General features: G+C 34.2%; 1 protein-coding gene across 2 annotated transcripts in view; it reads right to left on the bottom strand.

Annotated features, from left to right (window-relative positions):
* The window catches only part of LOC124354516 (60S ribosomal protein L38), a 34,067-nt gene extending 11,914 nt beyond the window's left edge, over positions 1-22,153 (bottom strand). The window contains exons 1-3 of one of the 2 annotated variants that reach the window (XM_046805039.1): positions 22,056-22,153; positions 21,888-21,924; positions 12,934-12,994 (exon numbers count right to left, since the gene is read on the bottom strand). In XM_046805039.1, the coding sequence (XP_046660995.1) occupies positions 12,934-12,994; positions 21,888-21,890 (64 nt within the window). In that variant the 5' untranslated portion in view covers positions 21,891-21,924; positions 22,056-22,153. The remainder of the gene's footprint in view (positions 1-12,933; positions 12,995-21,887; positions 21,925-22,055) is intronic. The other variant, XM_046805040.1, reaches the window with a different exon arrangement.
* Between the last annotated feature and the right edge of the window lie 1,176 nt (positions 22,154-23,329).

The raw sequence follows: 23,329 nt of genomic DNA, 5'->3' as shown, positions 1-23,329 counted from the left end.
GATTGGGGCATGTCATTAGTGAATAAAACGATAAGCAAGAGCCTTGAGTTTAATGGCAATGTATGATTGCATGTATGGTAAATGCCATTTTCTGTGTGCTTGAGCTCCACAACTGTGCATGTGATAGACTGATTTTAACATTTGGTGATTACATAGATATCTCATTTGTCTAAGTGCATAAATTCCTGAGTTAACTTTACTTATTACATGTTTTTTACATGGTACGTCCAACTAAGGAACCTTATCAATTTTTCAGCCCTAGAAAATTTGTTGTATTTTACTTCTTCAACTAAATCCGTATTATATAGTACCCTTGGTTTGTCAGTATTTCCATTCTGTTTTGTAGCAAGGCAACAAATTTAGTCTTTTCAATATTTAAAGTCAGATTATTTGTTTTTTAGGAATTGGTTAACTAATGCCAATTTTTTGTGCTATATTCCGCTCTAGTTCTTGAAGAGTTTTTGCAGAAAATTTTAAATTTGAGTCATCAGCAAATAAGGTTAAGTATTGGTTTTTATTATTGTTTATTATTTGTGGCATATCATTTATGTAACATAAGAACAGGATTGGACCCAATATACTCCCTTGCGGTACTCCAAATTTTTATTAACTGCAAATCTGAATGAATTTTATTTTTTTTGTTATTTTGGAATGTATGATAATTCTACAAATTGTTTTCTGTTTGATAAATAAGATCAAAGAGCTTGAATGACGTTTTTGTAACAACCCATTTTTTGCAAACTTATCAAGAAGTACATCATGCTTAACGCTATCAAAACGCTTTAGACAGGTCCATAAAAATTCCTACTGTCTTCTCCCCTTTATCGATTGATTCAATTACTGACTCCAAGAATGAGGTGGCCGCTGTAATTACTGATTTGTTTGCACGAAATCCGTGCTGGGCAATATTCAACATTTGATTCATTTCTAAGTATTCTACTAATCTATTATAGATGGCTTTTTCAAAAATCTTGGATATATTAGATAACAGAGATATGGGACGGTAGTTTGAAATGTTTTGCTTGCTTCCTTTTTTAAAGACTGGTATTATTTTTGAAACTTTTAATAAGTTTGGAAAAATTTCCAGTAACAAATGCAGAATTAATAAGATGACTTAAAATTCTAGATAGATTTTTTTTAGCCGCTTTTACTACTGAAATCGGTATCTCGTCATGACCACAAGAGCTCTTATTTTTTAGAGAATCTATAATATGTTCTATTTCAGACTCACTTACTGGTTTTAGGTAAAATGCTGGTTGAAAGATATTATGTCTTTGGTAACTAATTTGATCAAGTGGGTAACTCATGCTATCCAGAGATTGTTTACTCCCCACACAATTTACTACATTAACATAGTAGTTATTGAATTTTTTACTTATAATAAAAGGATCAATGTAGAAGTTATTATCAATTGTTAGAGTGATATTTTCAGACTGATGATGGTTCTTATTTCCAATCTCAGAATTTATTACTTCCCAAGACGCTTTTGAAATATTTTTGGCAATTTTTATTTTATGATCATAATAGTTTTTCTTGGTTTTGTTTAGTTTCATCTTAAAAATCCTATTTCTTTTCCTCAGGTACTTAAATAAATTATTATTTTTACTGTGTCTTGCCATTTTATATATTTCAGTCAACTCTTGTTTTTCATCTTTAAGTTCAACTGTCACCCATTCGTTTTTCTTTTTTGTTCCCTTAATTGTTTTAAAATGAAATGATAAGTCAAAATAATATTTGAATATATCATAAAAAATTTTGTACTTAAGGTTCGAATTTGCAAAATATACTTGGATCCAGTTTTCCTTCTCCAGAAAAGAATTAAACGTTTCAACATTCTCTTTGGATATGACACGCTTAAATTCTGATATTGAAATGTTTTCAGTTGTAGATTTTTTCAAATTTAACAAGTCAATTAATTGGCCATCGTGATCAGATAGCAGTGTTATAATCCCTTCAACTTTTATTTTACTTGTAGGGATATTAGTAAAAACATTATCTATAGCAGATTCAGAGTCCACAGTTACTCGGGTTGGGAAGTTCACTAAGTATTTCAATCCATGACTTTTTAAAATATTATTCAATTCAATTTTATCTGGTTTGTTAAGTAAAACATTAATGTTAAAGTCACCTACAATCAGAATATTTTTAAATTTTGCTAAAATATAATCAATTAGAATATCTAGTCTGCTCAAAAATTCATATACGTCAGACGATGGGGACCTATACATTCCAACAAGTACAAATACATAATCATTTAGAGTACATTTAACAATACAAAATTCACATTGAAAATCTTCACATAGTTTGTCAGCTAAAGGTATTGACATGTTACTTACTTTTAGATCACACCTGGAAAGTATTAAGACTCCCCCCTTTGTAGTACTATCTCTACAGTAACTAGAGGCAGTGCTAAAGTTATGCAAATTTAGCCTTTCTAATTCCCAACTTCTAATGTTATGCTCAGTGATAACACAAATATCAGGTTGAACCTCGTCAATTATAATTTGAAGTGAATTTAATCGTGACGGAAGATGCTCAATATTCTGGTGAAAAATTCTGATCTTTTTATTTATTTCTTTGTCAGCGTGTTTGTGACCGGTATAATTTTGCATTATTCTATCATTAACTTGTTTGTTATCACTACAAAAGGGTGAGGAACCCACCTCCAGATGCGAGCTCAATCTAAAAAACCATTATCAGTAATAACATCTCCGTTTGGTCTGTACACAGACCTATCCGACACAACACTAGTACTCTGCTTTTCACCGGAAACATTTTTAATAACTTGCACTGAACCATCTTTTTCACTTGTATCCAAGATAGAGACATTGGTTGTTGAAATCATTTGTTGGGTAGTAAGTTGTTCTATGGGTGTGTGCTCCTCCGGGTTCACAAATGAGTACAGTTCAGCGTCAGTGGAAGAAGGTATTTTCAGTTTTAGGTACAGTTCATTGATAGCATTTTGAATACATTGGATAAGGTTGTTGTAAGTGTAACCATTGTGTAGTTTCTTAAAAGGAGCTTTGTTATAGCTAATAATATTTACTGGGGTTGCTGTTTTTATTTGAAAGCTAACAATGTTTTCAGCAAACACTTCAGGTGCTAATCCATCACGTATGCAACCCATAGGGGAGCATACTAGACTTTGAAAGTTTCGAGTTTTGAAGTCTCTGACAAGTGCTGTAAAAGCATTTTTATAGCTGCCCTCAGTTGGTTTATGGTTGTATTGTTGCTTAGTAATCAATCCATAGACCGCACATCCATTGTGACGTTTCTGAAATGATAAATCTCTTGTTAAGCAATCTGAAGGCTTGGGCCTCCCAAATTTTTCCTTAAATGTTGTGGCTACTCCAGCACTCATTTGCTTTGCGCTTCCAAAGTCATTGGAAATACAATGGGCGAATGCTACAGTTTCGTCATTACAAAATCTTTTTATCACATGTTTCATGTTTCCATTAATGAAATTAATCTTGTTTCGGTTAAATGATTTTGAAAATATTACTGCCAGTGTGTCCAAAATTTGTCTGCAGATTTTTATTTTCCCATTTCGGTTCAAATGCAGCCCATGCCTTGTATAATCAAATCTGGTTAGATGCTCCAATTCAATAATATATGTAGACTTTAGGCGGAGTGCCAGTTCCCTCATGTAGCTATTCATCAAGTCAATCTTGGAATTTATCAAGTCATACTTCTCTAGATCAAATCTGTGAGGGATTGTACACAGTATAACAGGAGTTTTTTTGTTTAGTGTAGCTAGTGAATCCTCTATTGACCGATATATTGCATTGGTATCATTTTGTAGTAAATTGTTAGTTCCCCCCATGATAACAACAGCATCATTTCCAGTGGATTTTACTGCTACTTCCATCACTTGTTCAATCCTAGCATTAGGCATGACGCTTCCAAGGACTCTGATATTACTGCTTCTTTCTTCAATATAATGGCTCATACTATGCCCTTGGCTGTCAGAAAAGATTGAAAGTTCAATATTCTGTCTGGATAGTTGATTTATGGTTTGATTGCATTTTGTTGTGTGCAAAAGGTTAGTTTTGTATTTATATTGACATGGTTGGCTCAATAAGTTTGATTCTATAATACTGGTGTTTTTTGTTGATTCTATATTATCTAAAATTGTGTATCTATTTGCTGTGATAATTGCTGGGAGTTGAGTCATGACTTTTTTACTAACTTTGTTTTCCTTGTGTTTTTTTTTGTATATGGGTCCATTTTGTTTTACAAGAGTTCTTTTCTGAGCTACTTTTTTTTGAGTCTGTTGAGCCAATTTCAACAAAATTGATAGGTTTTAGTAGCATCTGTTTTAAGAGGGAAGGTTTCATAAAATTGTTATTTAGGTTAACGTAAGCTATCTGGGAACGTTTGGTCAAGATTGAAATCTCACTAAGTGAAGGAAAAGTAAGCTCTTCAAGAGAGTATGAGGTGGTTAGTTGCAACAAGTAACTGATTATAATTTCAGTTACAGCAATTGTGAAAATACCACAATCGTAACTATTTTCCTGTTGTGGTGCAGTACTTACAGGGATGAACTCATAATCATTCTTACTCTCTTTATTCAAGTAGCAGAATACCTTCTGTGCAATACGTTTTGCCGGCTCAATGTTGTACATTCTTAGCGAGTCATAGTAGAAAAACTTTTTTGTTGATCCTTCGTATACTAACAAGCTCCAGTGAGAACCCAAGCCATCTAATTTATTATCTTGTTTTAAATTTTCCACGTCCTCATAATCTTTACTATCATTGACAGGCAGAAACAAATAATTTGACTCTTTTATATTTAAGCTGTCCAGAACAAAACTATAATCTGTTAGCAGTTTTATCGCCTGACATACCGTAGGATCCAGACAAATAATTGCTCTCCCCCTTAAGAGTTTATAATTTAATACCTCAAAATATTTCATAATAGTGTCATCTTCAATCCAGTTTGGTCCCAATATGTTTAATACTTTATTATGGTTGTTGGTAAAAGGCAAGGGCTGGCTGTTATCTTCAATATTTTTGAGGCTAAAGTCATCACACACATCATGGTTGATTTTGATTTTATCTATTAGAGGGCTACTAATTGCCAGAGGTTCACAAACCATGTCAGGCGAGTTAACACTCATCATAACATTATCTTTTTTGTGTAATAAGCTGTCAGCTGCTAAGGTTTGATTTTCTTGGCTGGGTAAATTATTGACTAATGAGTCATTAGAACTTACAGAGGATAATCCAATCAGAGATTTATTACTTTGTTTTTTGAAGCTCAGTTCTGCTTCTTTTAAAGCAACAGCAAATCCCTTACTTTTTTGGTATTGTTGGATAAAACGTGATTTGTTTTCATAAAAAAGACAAATATCTGCTTCTTTAATATTGATTCCTATTTTCTTTGTACCATAAAATGTGACATCATACTTTGCAAGTTTTGATTTTGTGTCAGTCTTGTCAATAACAGCTGGCCAGTATTGAAATCCCTTAACCTTTGCAAAAACTCTGTCCCCCAATTTAAATTTATTTTCTGTTAAATTACTCATTTTGTAATTAGTTATAATTATATTAAATCATTTAGTTTAATAAGATACTATAAAACTGAAGTAAATAAAATGTATTATTTGAGTTACTTCTCAGGATGAAATGTAAAGTATAAATGTCTGGCAATCTATTGTGTAATAGTAAATTGTTCTTATAAAACTCAGTGAGCAGATTGTACAGGTGGTCAAACAATGAGTCATTGATTAGCAGTAGTAGTAGCAGTCTGAAGGTCAGGCCGCCTTATCTTATCTTATCTCTACTATCCTTCTCTTGTTCACATAGACCCAAACACTTCTTTAATTATTTTGAAATGTTCATATTACTTTATTTCCACACTGCGAAGTGTTAAACTAACTACTTACAACTGTCAGATTTTACTCACTTAATACTTTGATATAAAATTTAACTCTAAAAGATTATTTAAAACCACTGAAATCCTCAAAAAAATAGGGAGCACTACATGCACATGTTCTACTCATTCATGTTCACAAACCGGCTTATACAGTTTTTAGTGTGTTTTTATTCTAATAATTGGTACCTAAATTAGCAGTTTTTTGTTGTGAAGATTTTAAGAACTATAACAAACAGGTTTGACTTACAATAAGAGATAAAATTCAATTTATTTGTCAAATTTGAATATAAGTGAGTGTTTCTAACCAGTTTGATAGGATAGGCTCTTAGATAAGAATACATTGTTGCCCAGAGCTGACCTTTGACCAGCAGATAAGATAAGCTGGAGCACCAGTGTTTGAACACCTCGACACATTCTTTGATATTGGGCAATCTGACTATTGTCAGCTGGTTTGTTTATACAGGGTGGGGCAGGGAAACATCCCTACTTTCGAGGTGGCATTGTGAGTAGTGGGGACATGTTGGAGGAGTGGGGGTAGGTTCGAATGACGCTGTGGCCACGGAATTTTCCGATAGTAGCGCTGTCAGTTGTAGACATGGCTTGGTCGAATGAGCAATGCGCTTTTGCTGTCGAGACGTATTTTTCTCAGAATAAGTCTATTGTTGCAGTGCAGCGTGTGCTGCGAACTCGTTATCGGATTCCCCCTCGCAACCCTGTTCCTGACCGCAAATCCATTTTGTTGTGGGTGGATAACTTCCGTGCATGTGGTAGTGTAGTGAAAAAGAGAGTTGGGGCTCGGAGAACTGTCCGAACTCCAGAAAACATTGACCGTGTCAGAAGATCGATCTTGCAGTCTCCTAAGCGTTCTGCCCGCAAGCATGCATCCGCCCTTGCATTGTCTAATCGCACTGTGCGTCGTATTCTCCACGAAGAACTCCACTTCCATCCATACAAGATGGTCATCGTTCAAGAACTCACACAACGGGACTGGCAACAACGAGTACAGGCATGTGAAACTTTAATTGCTGACTTGCCTCATGATGCACGAGTTTTGTTTAGTGATGAAGCGCACTTCCACATTTCTGGAGTTGTTAATAAGCAGAATATGCGTTATTGGAGTGGTGCAAACCCTAGGGTAGTTCATGAGAGGCCTCTACACAGTGAAAAAGTGACTGTTTGGTGTGCAATCAGCAGTGAAGGCATAATTGGGCCTTATTTCTTCGAGGAGGACAATCGTTGTGTTACCATCAATTCCGAGCGGTATGTAAACATGCTCCAACAATTTCTTGCACCACAATTGCAACAGAATAATTTTGGAGTAGTGTGGTTTCAGCAGGATGGTGCCACAGCCCATACTGCTAGACATTCGATGGCTGTTTTGAGGGAAATGTTCCCCAGGCGATTAATCTCCCGGTATGGTGACATTCCATGGCCTGCGCGCTCGCCGGATTTAACTCCGTGTGACTACTTTTTATGGGGATACCTCAAGAGTGAAGTGTTTAAACATCGACCCAGAACCCTACAAGACTTGAAGGATGCAATTCGCGTTGAAGTTGCCCGCATTCCACAACAAATGCTTCGCAGAGTTATGCAGAACTTCAGAACTAGATCAGTGTGTTGACAATGAGGGACATCACTTGAATGATGTATTGTTTAAAACAAAGTAAGAATTAACTTCCATCTGTACCCTTTTGATGCCACAATAAAGTTTTGTTCTAACACTTTTCGTTTTTTTTTATTTACCTTTAAAGTTAGGGATACTTCCCTGCCCCACCCTGTATATGTACTGCTTATCAGTCCTTATCAGTGGTTAGACAAGGGGTTGGACAAGCCTAGTTTAAAAAAGCTGAACAGTGTAGACTAACAATCTTAAATATTGACTCCAAAATAAGACCACTAGGGGTTAGACAAGCCTAGTACTAAAAAAGCTGAACATCTACAAAAATGCCCTCAAAATTTCCCTGTGGCAACTGTGACATTGGAGTGAAATTCTCAGGGATTTTTTGCACAGGACTTTGTAAAAAATGGTACCATGTAGGATGCCAAAACATTCTGGAAAAGAACTTTAAAAAATGGACAAAAGTTGAAATTGGAAAATGGCAATGCACTAACTGTCTCAGCTCATGTGTCCAGTCTAAAACTGAACTAGAACATGCTGCATGTAACACCTCAGAAATAAAGACTAAAAATATACAAGAGGTCCTTCAAATTTCTATCACTTCCCCACAGGAAGTCAACAGCACCTGTGGGAATGAACTCTTAAACTCCTCTTTTTCAAATAGTAGAACAAAAATCTTAAATGACTCACTAGTTGAAATAGAAAATAGTCTGGTAGAAAATAATCTCTTAGAAACTACTAATAACGATGAAAATAAAAAATCTGGAATTGACTGTTGATAAACTTCAGAGGAATAAAATGGAAAGTTTAAATAAACCAGAAACAATTAAAAATCCTGCCACTCAAACCTCTGAAGAAAGCACACTTCCAGCTACCAAAACCCCTATCAACTCACACGGAGCTTGTGCTACTAAAAAGTAGGCAAGACAAATTGGAACAGTTGGTCAAAACACTGTCAGAAAACATTCAACATAAATGTTGCAAGGAGCTTGAAAGTATAATACCTGCTAGTCCTACTACACCATTCACAACTAAATGCAGTAATAAGGCCAACCCTTCTTCTTATACTAGTCTACAAGAAAATGAGCTCACCATTAAGACTAAAAGAAGAAATAAAAAACGAAATGCATTTAGTGTATCTCTCCAAGTGGTAAAGAGTCAAGAAGCAAATCTAAAGCTACAGGCGCTAAACATAAATAGGAAGTTTGATGACACATTAGAATCATCTGATGAAGACAAACCTACTAAACTAGTCACTGCTCCTCTTATTCATCGATATGAAGATGGATCTTTACCGACTCTGAATAATTCCAAAACCACTGAAACCCATTTAGATAGAGTGAAAATTAAAAATTCCATTGACAAACAAAATGGAAACGCAGACACAGCCCGGCAAATTTTAAAGCAACCTCCAGTTACAGTGAAGTTACTTAAATGAGACGCTTGAGGACTTTTTAAACAAACACATTGACACTATCAAAGCCAGTAAACTTGATTACTCAAGGCAGCTTAAGAAAAATATCAAAAACACTACATATGCTAACTCTGACAGGACAACCGGTAATGAAAAAAAATCCCAAACCAACACAACCCAGAATCTACAGAAATGGTCTGAGTGCCCAAGAAAATCATCGGGAATCTTTTTTAGCTCATACCAAGATGATCAATACAAAATACAAAACCAGGCACTTTTTCAACGCAACTCGGTCAAGGATAAAATAAAATCAAGGAAAGTTAACCAGTTAAAGATTTTTCACCAAAATATGGATCGTCTGTCAAACAAGATTGATCTGGTTGTCAACCACCTTCAAGACATAAATCCTGATGTAGTCATTTTAAGTGAACATGGCCTTAACCAAACAAATCTAGAAAATACAATTATTAAAGGTTACAGACTTGTTGCTGACTTCTCTAGAAAAGAACACTTAAAGGGGGGTGAAAACCTAAATGCTGAAATAGCTAATCTAAACGCATCCCGGCATGGAATAGAACTTGTGTGTGAGTTAGCAGCAATCAAACTCATCCTGAAGAAAGAAGTTTTACATCCTAGGAGTCTATAGACCTGACCGCAACTTTCAAGTTGCTTTAGAAGCTATTTCTAACTTCCTGGAAACCATACCGACATGGAATGACCCTGTTGTCATAATGGGAGATATTAATGTGGACTGTCTCAAACCCAGCACCAGGAAGAATGAAAAACGGGATCAAGAACTCCAGGAACTCCTCCTTAGCTACAACCTTTCACGCTTTAACCTACCTCCAACTAGGATAACTCCCAATAGCAGGACTTCAATTGACCTTGTTGCTACTAACTTTGGTCCAAATGAACTTTCAGTAGCAATAGTAAACAATCACATCTCAGACCATACTGGACAGATATGCACTTTCTCTACATCTTCCAATATTGCTACTCCTGCAACAACTGAACGAAGACATATTTGCGACCAATCTCTGGGGATTCTGAGACTCCAGCTTGGAAAGGAGTCCTGGAATGAGGTTTACGACATTGCCAGTGCTGAGGAGGCATATTGTGTGTTCTCTTCTATAATATCCTACCATCTGGATGTAGTGTGTTCTAAAAGGAAAATGTGCAATAAAAATGCAACATCAGGCCTAATGATCAAGAAACCATTCAAAAGAAAGAAATCTTTAAACAGGCCTTTAATGCACATCAACTGACAGGAAATGCGGAGAGCAAAGCTTATGCTGCTCTAAAGAAAAAAAGAATATGACCTCCACATTAAAGCCTTACGAAAGCAGCAAAACTCAAACTTCATACAAGAGTCAGACAATAAAGTAAGGCAGCTTGGAGTCTGATAAATGGTGAAAGAAGGCCTAAACAACATCTCAAAGGACAACACAAACTATGCATCAATGGCACAGACACAACTGATCCTTCTAAAATTGCTGAACAATTCAACACATACTTTGTAAACGCTGCTGATCCATCCTTTTCTAACACAGCTCTGGGAACTTCAACAAAGCCTGAAACCCCTCACAACTTCGATCAAAACTTTGTGCTCTGGCCTACCAACCAAGAAGAAGTACTTAACTCCATCAAGTCCTTAAAAACAAAATCGTCAGCCAGCTTTGATGAAATATCCTCAAAGATAATAAAAGCATGTAGGAATGAGCTAGCCCATCCTTTAGCCAACATAATCAACAAATCCTTTGCTCAAGGAATTTTCCCAAGCATGCTGAAAAGCGCTAAAGTCTACCCAAAGTTCAAAGGAGGGGAAACGAACAAACAAGAAAATTACAGGCCTATATCAGTTCTACCTACCCTCTCTAAACTTGTTGAAAAAATAGCGCTTGCAAGATTGATGCATTACTTGATTACCAACAATCTATTGCCAGAAGAACAGCATGGATTTATAGCAGGACGCTCCACATTAACTGCTATCACAAGCATCACTGAATCCCTCATAAAAACCTTAGAACGAGGAGATACAGCTTCTGCCATCTTTTTGCATTACAGTAAGGCTTTTGACAGCTTAAACCATGATATATTGTTACATAAGATGGAAAATATTGGCATTAGAGCAAATGCATTAAAATGGTTTAAGAGCTATCTATTCAACCGGACCCAAGCCGTGGAAATAACAATTACCACAAACTGCAGAATTCTAAACATCACATCTAACAAGAAGGCCATGTCAAGAGGAGTCCCACAAGGATCTATCCTAGGACCGATACTCTTCATTATATATGTTAGTGATCTGCCTAGCTACCTTCGTGGTTACTGCGGGTCACTTATGTATGCAGATGATACAGTACTCCTCCTCCAGAACCAAACACCTGAAACCCTGGAGATAGAATCTTACATCGCAATCAGCATGGCCCAAGAGTACTGCTATGCTAATGATCTGGTCCTCAATGAGAGTAAGAGTCAGCAGATCTTCCTAGGAAGAAAAAGAAATGAGGTAGCTGAAATACCAGAGCTAAACAGAGTGCAACAGACTAAATACCTTGGAGTGATCATAGATGATAAACTGTCATGGAACTCTCATGTCGACCAACTTTGCATAAAATTAAGCTCTTCAATATATGTCTTGAGAAGACTTAAGCAGGTGACCCATGCCAACACGGCTAAAATAGCATACTATGCTCTGTTTGAGAGCCATCTGCGATATGGTCTGGCTGTTTGGGGAAGCTCCTCCAAAGGAAATCTTAAAAGTTTTGGTACTCCAGAAGAAGGCTATACGTATTCTCTGCAATCTTGGATCACAGGATTCCTGCAGGAACTCATTTAGAAATCTTAACATCCTTACGGTAGTCGGACTCTTTATCATGGAGGCAGTTACCTATGCAAGTAATCAAAAGCTGGCAAGAGGAGCTGACACCCACAACTTTGCAACAAGAAGAGCCAACAATTATGCTTTGCCTGTCCATCGGCTAAACATCTATGAGAAACAACCATCCTACATAGGTGCAAAATACTGGAATATTCTCCCAGATGAAGTCAAGGCACACACTAACCATCAACTAAGGAAGAGCGTCTACAAGTGGCTGCTGAAACGCCCCTTCTACAGTCTGGAGGAGTTTGAATCTGGCAGCAATGAACTTGATTAGTTTAAATTGACCTAATTTGTTGAATTCTTTAATTATTGTTCTTTTTAATGTATAATTCCACTTAATGACAAACAAAAATTATTAGGTTAAGATTGACTCATTACTGTTCTCAATGAATATGTAATAAAGATTTATGATTATGAATATGATTACTGCCTGCCACTTAAGGACACGGAAAAATCCATTTACACCTCTCTGCCCTCAAGTTATTTTGAAGAATTAATTGATCTAGGCTTGAAATTTTGCATGAAGCTTTATTCCTATCACTTCCTAACATCAATTCTTATGATGGTACCTTCTCACTCCGTGGGATTTTTGGCTGAGTGTAAAGCAAACAGTTTTACATTTTTTGTCTTATAGGTATCCATGATAGCAAGCAAAAATCACAGAATAAACCAATTTATAAATGAACTATGTACATTCATTTAACATGTGATAAATTAACATATGGTTATAAGATTATTTTGTTAAAATGGTTAATTTTGTTGGATCTTTTCAATATTCTTAGTTTTGTTTATTTGTTGTTGTTTTACATCAAAACCATATACATTATTTTAGTACACATACAAAATTGATATAGTTTATCAATGTATTGACATAATACATACATTTTAATCCTTTGTAATAAAGGGACATTTCAAATTATTTGGAAATAGTATATATAGAAACAATCAATATAAATTTAACTTTATTATATTATAGCTACATTGTCTTCTTGCAACATTAATGCGGTTTGATCCAAACAAAGCAATTCTGCCTTATTAATACCCGGTCAATCTTTATACCAAATTACTTTAGCATGGTAATCGAAGTAGTCCTTAGATTTGTAATCATAATAACTTTTTGAGAATAATAGTGTACTTACATTTGGCATCTTTCCTCCTTGCCTTCAACAGGAAGTCTTTAATTTCTTTTATTTCTCTCGGCTGAAAACAAGAGTTTTCGTTAAGAAACAGTGAGCCACTAAATATAACAGTAATGCAAATTGCTGTTTTCAGATGCATAAGCAATAAACATAAAGCAATGTTTATGAGAAGCTCCTGATAGAAAGTATTTTCAGGATGTCTAGAACAAATTTATGATCAGAGGTGAATAAAACAAGGCATACAAGTTCCAAACAATTACTATCACTGGTCTCCAGAAAATACATGTAAATTTCACCTTGAATGCATTGCATAAAATAATATATACAGTGCGAGTTAAAAATATGAATACACTCTGTTTAGTCTTTGATGGATAAAGATGGAGGGGTGGAATATGGGACACCCTTCAAGTTGTCACTGTGACAACTTTGTCCATTTCCCCAAAATTGAATTTGGGGGGGGAGGGATGCGGCTCAAGTTTTAAATGTAAAAATCCATTAAGGTGTCATCATTTGAGGTGTCATCATTTGAAAGGTCTTGATAAAAAAAGAACAGTGGAAACTAGAGCTTTCTATCTCAACCAAATACAAAATGGCAGCTAAAAAACATATGATAGTTGTTTAGCAGGAAATTGTGTGTGAAGCTGCAGGTAACTGTTACTATGATTAGTACAGACACACACTTTGTTTTAACTTAAAACACTAATAATTAAAAGTATTCCCAAATGTTAAAATATTCCACATTTTGTTTCCATGTGTGGAATTTTATTTTAGAGTCTTTGAGGGTGTCTTTACGAGAAAGAAATAATGTAAAAATGAAGTACTATATCTTTTAAATTATCAAGAAAAATTAAAATATTTGAAATTATTTCAATCTGACTAAACTAACATGTTTCCTGATTAACTTTCTGTCAGTTTTCTATACAAGAGTTCTTTTTAAAGTTGCTTAGAATTCCTTACATGTAGAATTGTTATTGAGACAGTTTCGCAATTGAATGTAACCAAATAGTCTTTCAACGGTCCTGACTAACTTTGTACAAAAGGAGGTACTTTAAAGAAAAATGTCTGAGCCATTATTTACAAATTTGTTGTAGAGGTAAGTGGTACCAACTACAAATCATAATACAAACATCAACATGACATGGTTGTTTGATGACTATGATTACTTATGCTGTTGAGATTTAAACCAAGCTCACTATTGCTAGTCTATTATATTCTTTAGCCTTCTATTAATGTAATATTACAATTAGCACTCACACAATAATTACACGATGTTACAAATCAACACACAAATTTGATAGCAGCACAAACTGTCGGGAAAACCTGGAATTAAAATAGAAAAACATTTGAAACTGCGATCGTAGCGCATTCTGCTGGATCCAATGTAAAACGTTCCAAGATGGTCCACCCGTTTAGGAGGAGTTCAGCTTCATACACTTGCACACAAGAAATATATATATAAAAATAATGAAATTCGGTAGTGTAGATAGGCTAATCAGAAATATCAATAATTTGATTGTGGTGGTGGCCGCTTATTATACTTCAGCCTTTAAATAACTATAATCTAATTCGGATCGTCATTTTAGTAGTTTAGATAGGCTATTCAGAAATATCAATAATTCGATTGTGATGGAGGCCACTTATTATACTTCCGCCCTATCGGAAAACCATCAAATTTGTTTGTGTATACTCCTGAACGATTAACAAAAAATATTGTACATTCAATGGCATTACGATAAATTAAGTTGTAAATTGAAAAAATATACATGTTATAAAATAGTTTGTTTCAACTGTTTTACCTTCAGATTAAATAAGTTTAAGTTTTCATTTAAAACCCTCTACATTTCACTTCACTCATGTTATACTCACACAGTATCGGTTGGTCGAAGTGTGATTAAATATACATGTAATGAAGTTAGATATTGTAATAACTTTTTAATAGACATTTTTATTAAAACAGCCCAAATTGTTACAGATTAATCAAAGTTTAAAATTTTTGAATTAAAGACGTGTGTACAGGACGTCTGTCGGGTCTGCTAATATATATATATATATTTATAGGCTTGGACAAGTTCGGACGTTAAGCGCCAAGAGCCTTTATTTAGGCTCTCAACATTTTCATACTGTACACAACTATTTATTGACTAATATCAATAATATTAATACTGATTTATGTTTATTATGTAAAATGTACTATAGTAAGTAGCATTGTATAAACATTCATATAATATTTAAACTAAATAATAATATACTCAAATGTTTTATCTAACAACATGAGTTTTTATGGCAAAAGTTAGTTCTTTACTTACTAATAAATACATAAATCTGTAAATTGTTAGTATTATTTTGCCAATTTTTCACAGGTCTTTCTCCATTATATATTACACTATAATACAGAGGTTTGTTGAGTAAATATTTTTTTCAGACATTTATTGAGCTCTTAATTTACAAAAAAATTTAAAAAGTATCTAACTTTTAAAGGTATACGATTTTAACAGATACACATTTCATAAATTCCATTACTTGTCATTGTTCTCTTATTATTAACAACAACAAAATAAGACCAAAATCGTTGGTTTTTTATCATAAAATTTAGTGAAATGAGAACGATTTATATCTATGTGTGTTATAATTCGTTAAATTGTCCTGGTACTACTGTGACATACCCAGTGGCTATGCTGTGGCACTCGATGTGACAACCCGCACCAGTAACTCTTGCATTATGTGACGCGACCTGCCCAATATGCTTGGTGCTAAAAGGGTTAAACTTTGAATATATAAACAATTGACCTATAGTTTTTCATAACTAATAATTGACAGTTGAATTTATTTTATAGACTAACAATATTGTTTAAAATTATGTTAATGCAAACAAAGTAAAATAATTTGCATAGTGAATTATGACTTTGGTAAGAGTAATAGTGATGACCATGTGCTTTTTGTATCAAAATGTATTTTGAAACACTAATGGTGCAAGATAGTCTAATGATCTTGCTCCTTTAAATCCTAAGTGTCCATTTTATAGTGAGAATAATAAATATAGATTTTATGGTGGAAATCAAGGCTACTTTGATATTAGGCTATATGGAGGCCTTTCTTTGCCTATATTCTACTTGTTATTATATGATATAAGTAGGATTAGATAAGGCATATTATAAATATACTACTAGTAGCAAAGTTAAAGTTACCGTTTATGAGTGCTCACATGATCTAAGTTTGAATTTGGCTACTATCTCAAGGGATGTTTTTCTTTTGCTGCTATAAGTGCAGGGTGGCGAAATCCTCACTGATAGTCAGGGGCTATTCCGATCTGTACTTTACCGACCTAAGATCACGTTCCAGATCATCCAATGTAACCTGACATCAGGAAGTAGGCCTACTGATTTAGTGCCAGATCGTCCAACAGAATCTGATGTCGGAAAAGTGTTGATCTGAAATGCCACTGACCATCAGTGTAGCCTTTGGCTCCACCCTATAATTCTAGCAAAAAGAGTAAAACAACCCTCGAGGTAGTACCTAAATTCAAGCTCAAATCACATGAGCCCTCGAAACCGTTAACTTTAGCTAGTACTAACAACATATGACCCAATCTAAACCTATTTAAATAGGTTGATAATAAGTAGCAGATAGGGACAGAATGGCCTCCTTTTAAAACTAAAGTGCCCAGACAAAATAGTGTTTCTTTGTAAAAACATAAAAACAAACACAGCATTATAATAAAACACTTTAAAAATGCTTTCTTGAACACTCCAAATTTGGGTTAATTTATTTATGAATAATCATGTACTAATAATAAATTAATGTAGTTTTGACAGCATTGGTATGTGGAGAAATACCATTGAAGACTGGCCATAGTTTTGTAGAGAGGTTTGTTTTGTATGGTTAAATGAAAAGTTTGAAAATGAATTGTTACGTAGTGAAGGAATTGTAGTATATGAAGTAAAAATCAGAAAGAGGATGTATAACCATGGAAGACTTGTAGAGAGTACAAGGGTGATAGTTTTGGCATTATGGAAATAAATACAGATATATATAAATTTCCAAAGGGGAAAGAAGCGGTGGTAGGTTCTGTTTGAAGATTTGTCTAGAAAATAAATGTAGTGCTGATTCACTTATCCCGTTAATCGTTAAGCATTTCAAACCAGGAATGGTGGTAGTCACAGATTTATGAAAAGTCTATTTTGGTTCAAATACAAAAGAATATGACAATTTTACTGTAAACCACCACCAAAATATTGTGGATCCATTAACTTTTTGCAAGCACCCAAATAATAGGATTCAAATGAAAGCTACAAAGAGTTTATTAAAAAAAATGACTTAAGAGTGACAGAATCATCTTGCAGAATATATAGTATTGACAAGAAATAGTGATCCATTTGAGCATTTTTTAAATTCTATCAGACATGATTACCTTGAAAATTAATAGTAGGTACCTTTATGCACATATAGGTATAAATATTTTGCTTCACCAATATAATCCTAAAAGCCTATAGCCTTATTCAGTTTGACATTATTGTTCCAAATTAATTCAAACAAAGTAAAATCGTGTTGAGTAATGGCCACAAGTAAAATTGCAATGTATATGTGTTATTGAAACAAGGTGAGAGACACGTTTATCCTTCTAAATAGTAACAAGTAACTTAACTAAATGTTCTATTTTGTTTAATTTTATAAATATACATAACCTAGATACTTCAATATTAATTAATACTTTTAAACACCTGAACTGTACTGTAATTTGAAATACCTTTATTTCGATCCAAAATTTTGGTTTCAGAAGTTAAGATAGCCTAATCATGAATATTGAAGATTTGATACTTATGAATATCGAACCACAGAAATTGTGCATTCTTGTATAAGAGCCTTTACAGAAGTTTTAGTCAAATCATGCTCCATTATGAGTAATTTAATTGAACCAAAGTCATGAACTGGCAGTTCGTTTTAATTCTTAATGTTTCATTAACAATGGCAGCTAAATATGAACTTAACGACCATAGTGCCAAATAGTAGTTTCTCGTTATTAACCCATTGCTATTGTTCTCTTGAACAAAACAATATAAGGTTTTAAAGGATAAAAATGACGAATAACAAAGTGTTAGAAGAAAATGGAACTAATCTTCCTGCACAGAGTAATATTTCCTTATTACCGTATCTTGGCTGGGTTTCTTGTGACTGAGTCAATGTATTGGTTGCTGTTGATGTCAGTTGTTGCCTCATCTCTGGATAGGTTAAATAACAATAATCCTAGAATCATGAGATCAGACCAAAATAGATGAGTCCTTTTTAGACCTTCTAAGAATAAAAGTTCATATCGACCTTTTCCAAGTGCCTCAGGCTATCAGTTTCGGGCAGTACCAAATGGTGACAAATGATAAAAATCCCTTTAGAGGTAGTACCCTTCACTCAAAGATCGAATTCTATAGGGTCTGACCAGGAAAACCTCATCTAACCATCACTTCTTACTATCTTTCAAGAAAAGTAATTCTAATCATAAAATTCATTTATATTCATTTTGAATTTAATTTTCATTAAATTTATTTATTTTCATTTATAAAATTCAATTTGTAATTTTATTATAATATTTATTACAACAATATGAGGCATCCACCATTCATGTAGTTTTCACAAAAGCAATCAGTCAGACACCTGTACGGTGGCATTCACATGGGTCCATATGAAACGCCTGATCAGATGTATCACCAGCTCTGTTGCTTCGTGTGATGGAGGCAGAGATTGAAGATGTTTGAAGTACATAAAAGACTAGTTATTTATTGAAGTTATTGAACTCATTTTGCAAATTTATTGAAGTGAGTACATTGGTCGCATAACCTCAAATAACCTAAGTAGCATACAAATCAAAAGGTTGTGTTTCTATGTGTGAATAACTATTGTTAACAGTTTAGGGTAATTCTAAGTAATATATGGGTCAACCTCAATTTTTCTCATATTACAATATATTGTTCCAATAGTCAATTAGAGAAGGAAATGACTAGAATTTCTTGCCGGAAAGCAGTTATAGGGAGCAGGCAACTGCCAGACGGTCATATATTGCTTAGAGTTACCTATTAGTGATCAGGGGCACTGACGTGATCTGGGCTTCAAATTTGGAACTACTCGAGTTAATTTTTTTCTAAAAGAGCAAGCAGCGCGAAGCGCTGCGCAGCGGGCAGGCATCGTGCGTGATCCTTTTTTTTATTAAAAATTTTTGATAAATTGTTATTACATATTACAATATAATGTAGGTAATGTATGTAAAACAATTTTAAACACATAATTACATGCTGGAAAGCAAAGTAAACCAATATAATCCGCCCAATACAAAATCTCCGTAAAAATCTGGTAAAGTAATCTGTGTCATTCCTTTGGCCTGAATCAATTCAGTATAGACGAAGATCACGCACGATGCTTGCCCGCTGCGCAGCGCTTCGCGCTGCTTGCTCTTTTAGAAAAAAAATTAACTCGAGTAGTTCCAAATTTGAAGCCCAGATCACGTCAGTGCCCCTGATCACTAATAGGTAATTCTCGCGGTTGCCTGCTCCCTATAACTGCTTTCCAGCAAGAAATTCTAGTCATTTCCTTTTCTAATTGACTATTGGAACATTATAATGTAATATGAGTTGCCTGCTCCCTATAACTGCTTTCCGGCAAGAAATTCTAGTCATTTCCTTTTCTAATTGACTATTGGAACATTATATTGTAATATGAGAAAAATCGAGGTTGACCCATATATTGCTTAGAATTACCCAGTTTAGATAATCAAGTTTTAAACTAATTGAATTTAAAATAATTTGTTGTAATTTACATTATTAATCTGCAGTCAAAATTGGTCACATAAGTTCAAATTAAGTAGCATACAAATCACATGTGCGAATAACTATTGTTAATAGTGTAGGAATTGGTTTTAAATTAAATTCTGTTGGCCAGTTCTGATACTATACTGTAGTTTAATTTAATTTTTTAAGACTTGATACATATTAGTTTAAAACAAAATAATTGGGATTTGGTACACTGTTAAAAATTAAATTAGAAGGTACAAAACAGTTAGAAAATTGCACAGTTAGAATTGAGCTTGACTGTGGTAGACTTCAAAACAGTCATCCGGATGGACACAGGCTTGGCATTGCATGTCTTACAAAGATAAATGGCTTCTTTCCTCAGTCCTCTCTTCAAACACACGACGCACCTAGCTGTTTCTTTTTCCCTTTTTTTTTTCATAAAGTGAGTCTTTCCACTGTTAGGTTACTAAACAAACAATGCACGTTCAGCTGTTGTTTTCACGAGCGAGTTTACCCGCTCCGAGCGTAGAGACGGCAGGCCGAGTGCGCGCGCATGCGGTCACGGCCAACAAAAACCAGATTTTGTGACTGACGACAGCTGTTTTGATGTGTCATGCTCCACCAATATCACAATGGAAGACAAAAGAAGCACTCATGCACATTCTGACGGCATTTTGTGGAACTGAAATGTTTATAATACGTTGTTAAGAGATACTGCGAATTATACCGTTTAGCGCGCTACGGGGAAATTACGATCGACGATATATACTGCTTAACGCATACGAAGGGTTAAGATGGTATAAATAATAATTATGTATGGTCTCTATATATATATATTAAAATATATATTATTTTTAGTAAATTACTGTACAAATAAAATGTTTCATTTTATTTAGTAATTAATATATAATATATTTTTATTTAATATTAAGATAGGATACCGCAACTGGTGCTTTGTTTAGGACACACAAAACACATTGTAGTTAACAACTACAGTACATTTAAAATAGACCAAACTACGAAAAAAAAATAAGAACTGTATTTGACTGTAGAACTGCAATAGCCACTTTTCCACATAAACATTAACTGATCCTGATGCAGTGCTTTCCTGTTTCAAATAAGCTGTTGCAAACAGCTAAAACAGGAAAAACAGCCCACTGCATATAGATGTTCGTTACCTGTTGCAACTGCAATCATCGCGCAGCAGTTTCATGGTGCACCAGCTTCACTGCTGAAACTGTTTCGAATAAACTGTTGCAGTTTCACTGGGCCATCCCTAGACTTAACAGTTTGAACCTATATATAGGCTCTTCATACTTTAACCCTCCTTCCCTCTTTAGGCTGGCAACGTCGTAAATTACGACTCATTTTTTCCCGCCGTGAACTGGCAGAGTCGTAATATACGACTCATTAAACATCGTCTACTAATTACGTCAGAGTTCCGATAATTACCGCTCGAATCGCATAAAAGTTATATCACTTTAATCACAAGATCCCAAGCCTTATAATAATGTATTCACTTTTATATATATATGAATATTTGTTATTTTACTGGCCGCTAAAAGCTCCCGACTACTTCCGCGTGACGCGACTCGGCAACTGTTAGTGCTCGTATATAGTCTTGTTTTTTTCAATTGTAATTTCATTTGTAAATAAAAGTATTTATAGCTATGTATTTTCTTTTTGTGCATAATTAAGTGAACATTATGCATATTTTGGATTTTTAAATAAAATTAATTTTGAGTTTTTTTTAATGGCTTAATATAAAAAAGTGTTTTTTGAAAAAAAAAGTTTTGAGTTCTGACCATCAAACATCCACCATTATTTAGGCAAGTCAAATTATAATTATGTTTATATTGTACAACATATTCTGCAGAGTAATTTGATGTATAAAGAGTTTTTGTTTTCTCCAAAAATTAATTGTACAGGATAAAAAATTAAAAACTCTGCACGAAGCTTCAAAACAGGGTGCCAGTCAAGGCTCAAATGCGCGCCAGCTGGAGGGATAAAGGTTAAATATATTTCTAATGATAGTTGATTAGCCATTGTGGCCCCTTATTAAACTGGAGCCCTTTGACAGCTTATTAAAATGTTGTAATCTCCAAATATACATAAATAACATATTATACTACAATAAACTTTATAATACTAGCAATATATTACCATCAGTGCTATACTTACCATATTTGAGGTTATTTGAGCTTTGGAATATTAAACTCTGAAACACACAATGCAAACAAATTTAGCAGTTTCAAACGATAAAACACTATGTAACTATACAATTTAAACTTTAACAACGCTTACGTTTTTATACTAAGACAGATTAACATGGATAAAACTAATACTAACCAAACTCTGTCAACGTTTCGTTGATGAAAGAGTAAGAGAAGAATGAACAGGAAACAGAAAATGTGCAAGTGGGAAAACATGGACAAACAAATAACACTGAGCATAGAGTTGTTACCGGAAATTACTATATTTAGGAAGTTGCTTCAGATTAATCACTTACTTAGACACTATGTATAGTGAATATAGCACTGAACCTTAATAAAATAAAATCATTTCGGAATATATTGGTTTGGAATTACTCCTATTTTTTTATATCTGTTAACTAATATTAATATGTAACTATAATTATTTTTTTAATTATACCTGATGTAAAAATGTGCATTACTGTTTGTTGTTTTAAAATAATTGTTTTAATCTACTTTGCTGAAATAAAATATTTTCAGTTATTAAGAAGAAATTCTGAAAGAGTTAACATTTACGTACGTATTTTAAGGCAAACATAAAAGAATAATGGTGAATGAAGTAACTAGACTCGTTACTACTCGTGACAGTAGAAAAAAATTGATCATATTAGAAAATGTGATCAATTTGTCCGCAACTTCACTAATCTCAGTAGGTATATAATAAATTTACGTTCTTCTCTTGACAAATAATGGAAGTTATTCATATCCATACACTTAGTAAGTTTTTCAACGAGGATAAATTAATCTAACCGCTACAATTAATATCTGACATTGAAGTCTACGCCTGCCAAGAAACGAAGACCTAGTGTGGTGGAATTGATCAAAACGAATGTATATTAGTATGTTACGCCAGGACAGTAAACTGCAGACGTAGTTAAATAGATAGTCTGTCCAAACTACCACGACAACAGTCATTACTTGGATGTGATTTCAGTAGTACGTACAGTAGTACTGAATGAACGCCTGTATCAGCTGCCAGTCATGTAGACGGGTGCCTGGCATATGGAGAAGGAATGTTTCCGGAACATAGACCAGGACCTTTAATCAATGAAGTGGTCAGGAATCAAAGCTACATAATTAGCCAGATCAGTTGTCAGAAGGGAAAGAGGCTGTGAGTTTACAGTGGATTCTATCTGTGTTGTCAGCGTCATCAACTCGGTGAGTTTGAGTGTGTAAACTTCAAAGACTTTGTCAAGTTGATGTTTTGATCTTTTATTTTAATTGCACATTCCCTCCAAGCTGGTAATGTGTTGAGTTAAAATAAAATGTATTTGATTATATTTTAGAACACAATTATTGACTTTGTTGCGGGTATATTTGAAAATAGATGGTCTCATTGTTAATGTCTTAAAACACTGACAGAGTTTGTAC

The sequence above is a fragment of the Homalodisca vitripennis genome, chromosome 2 (genome assembly GCF_021130785.1).
Source record: "Homalodisca vitripennis isolate AUS2020 chromosome 2, UT_GWSS_2.1, whole genome shotgun sequence".
Classification (NCBI taxonomy): domain Eukaryota; kingdom Metazoa; phylum Arthropoda; class Insecta; order Hemiptera; family Cicadellidae; genus Homalodisca; species Homalodisca vitripennis.
The sequence above is the reverse complement of the archived record's forward strand: the minus strand, read 5'-3'. Positions and strand labels throughout refer to the sequence as shown.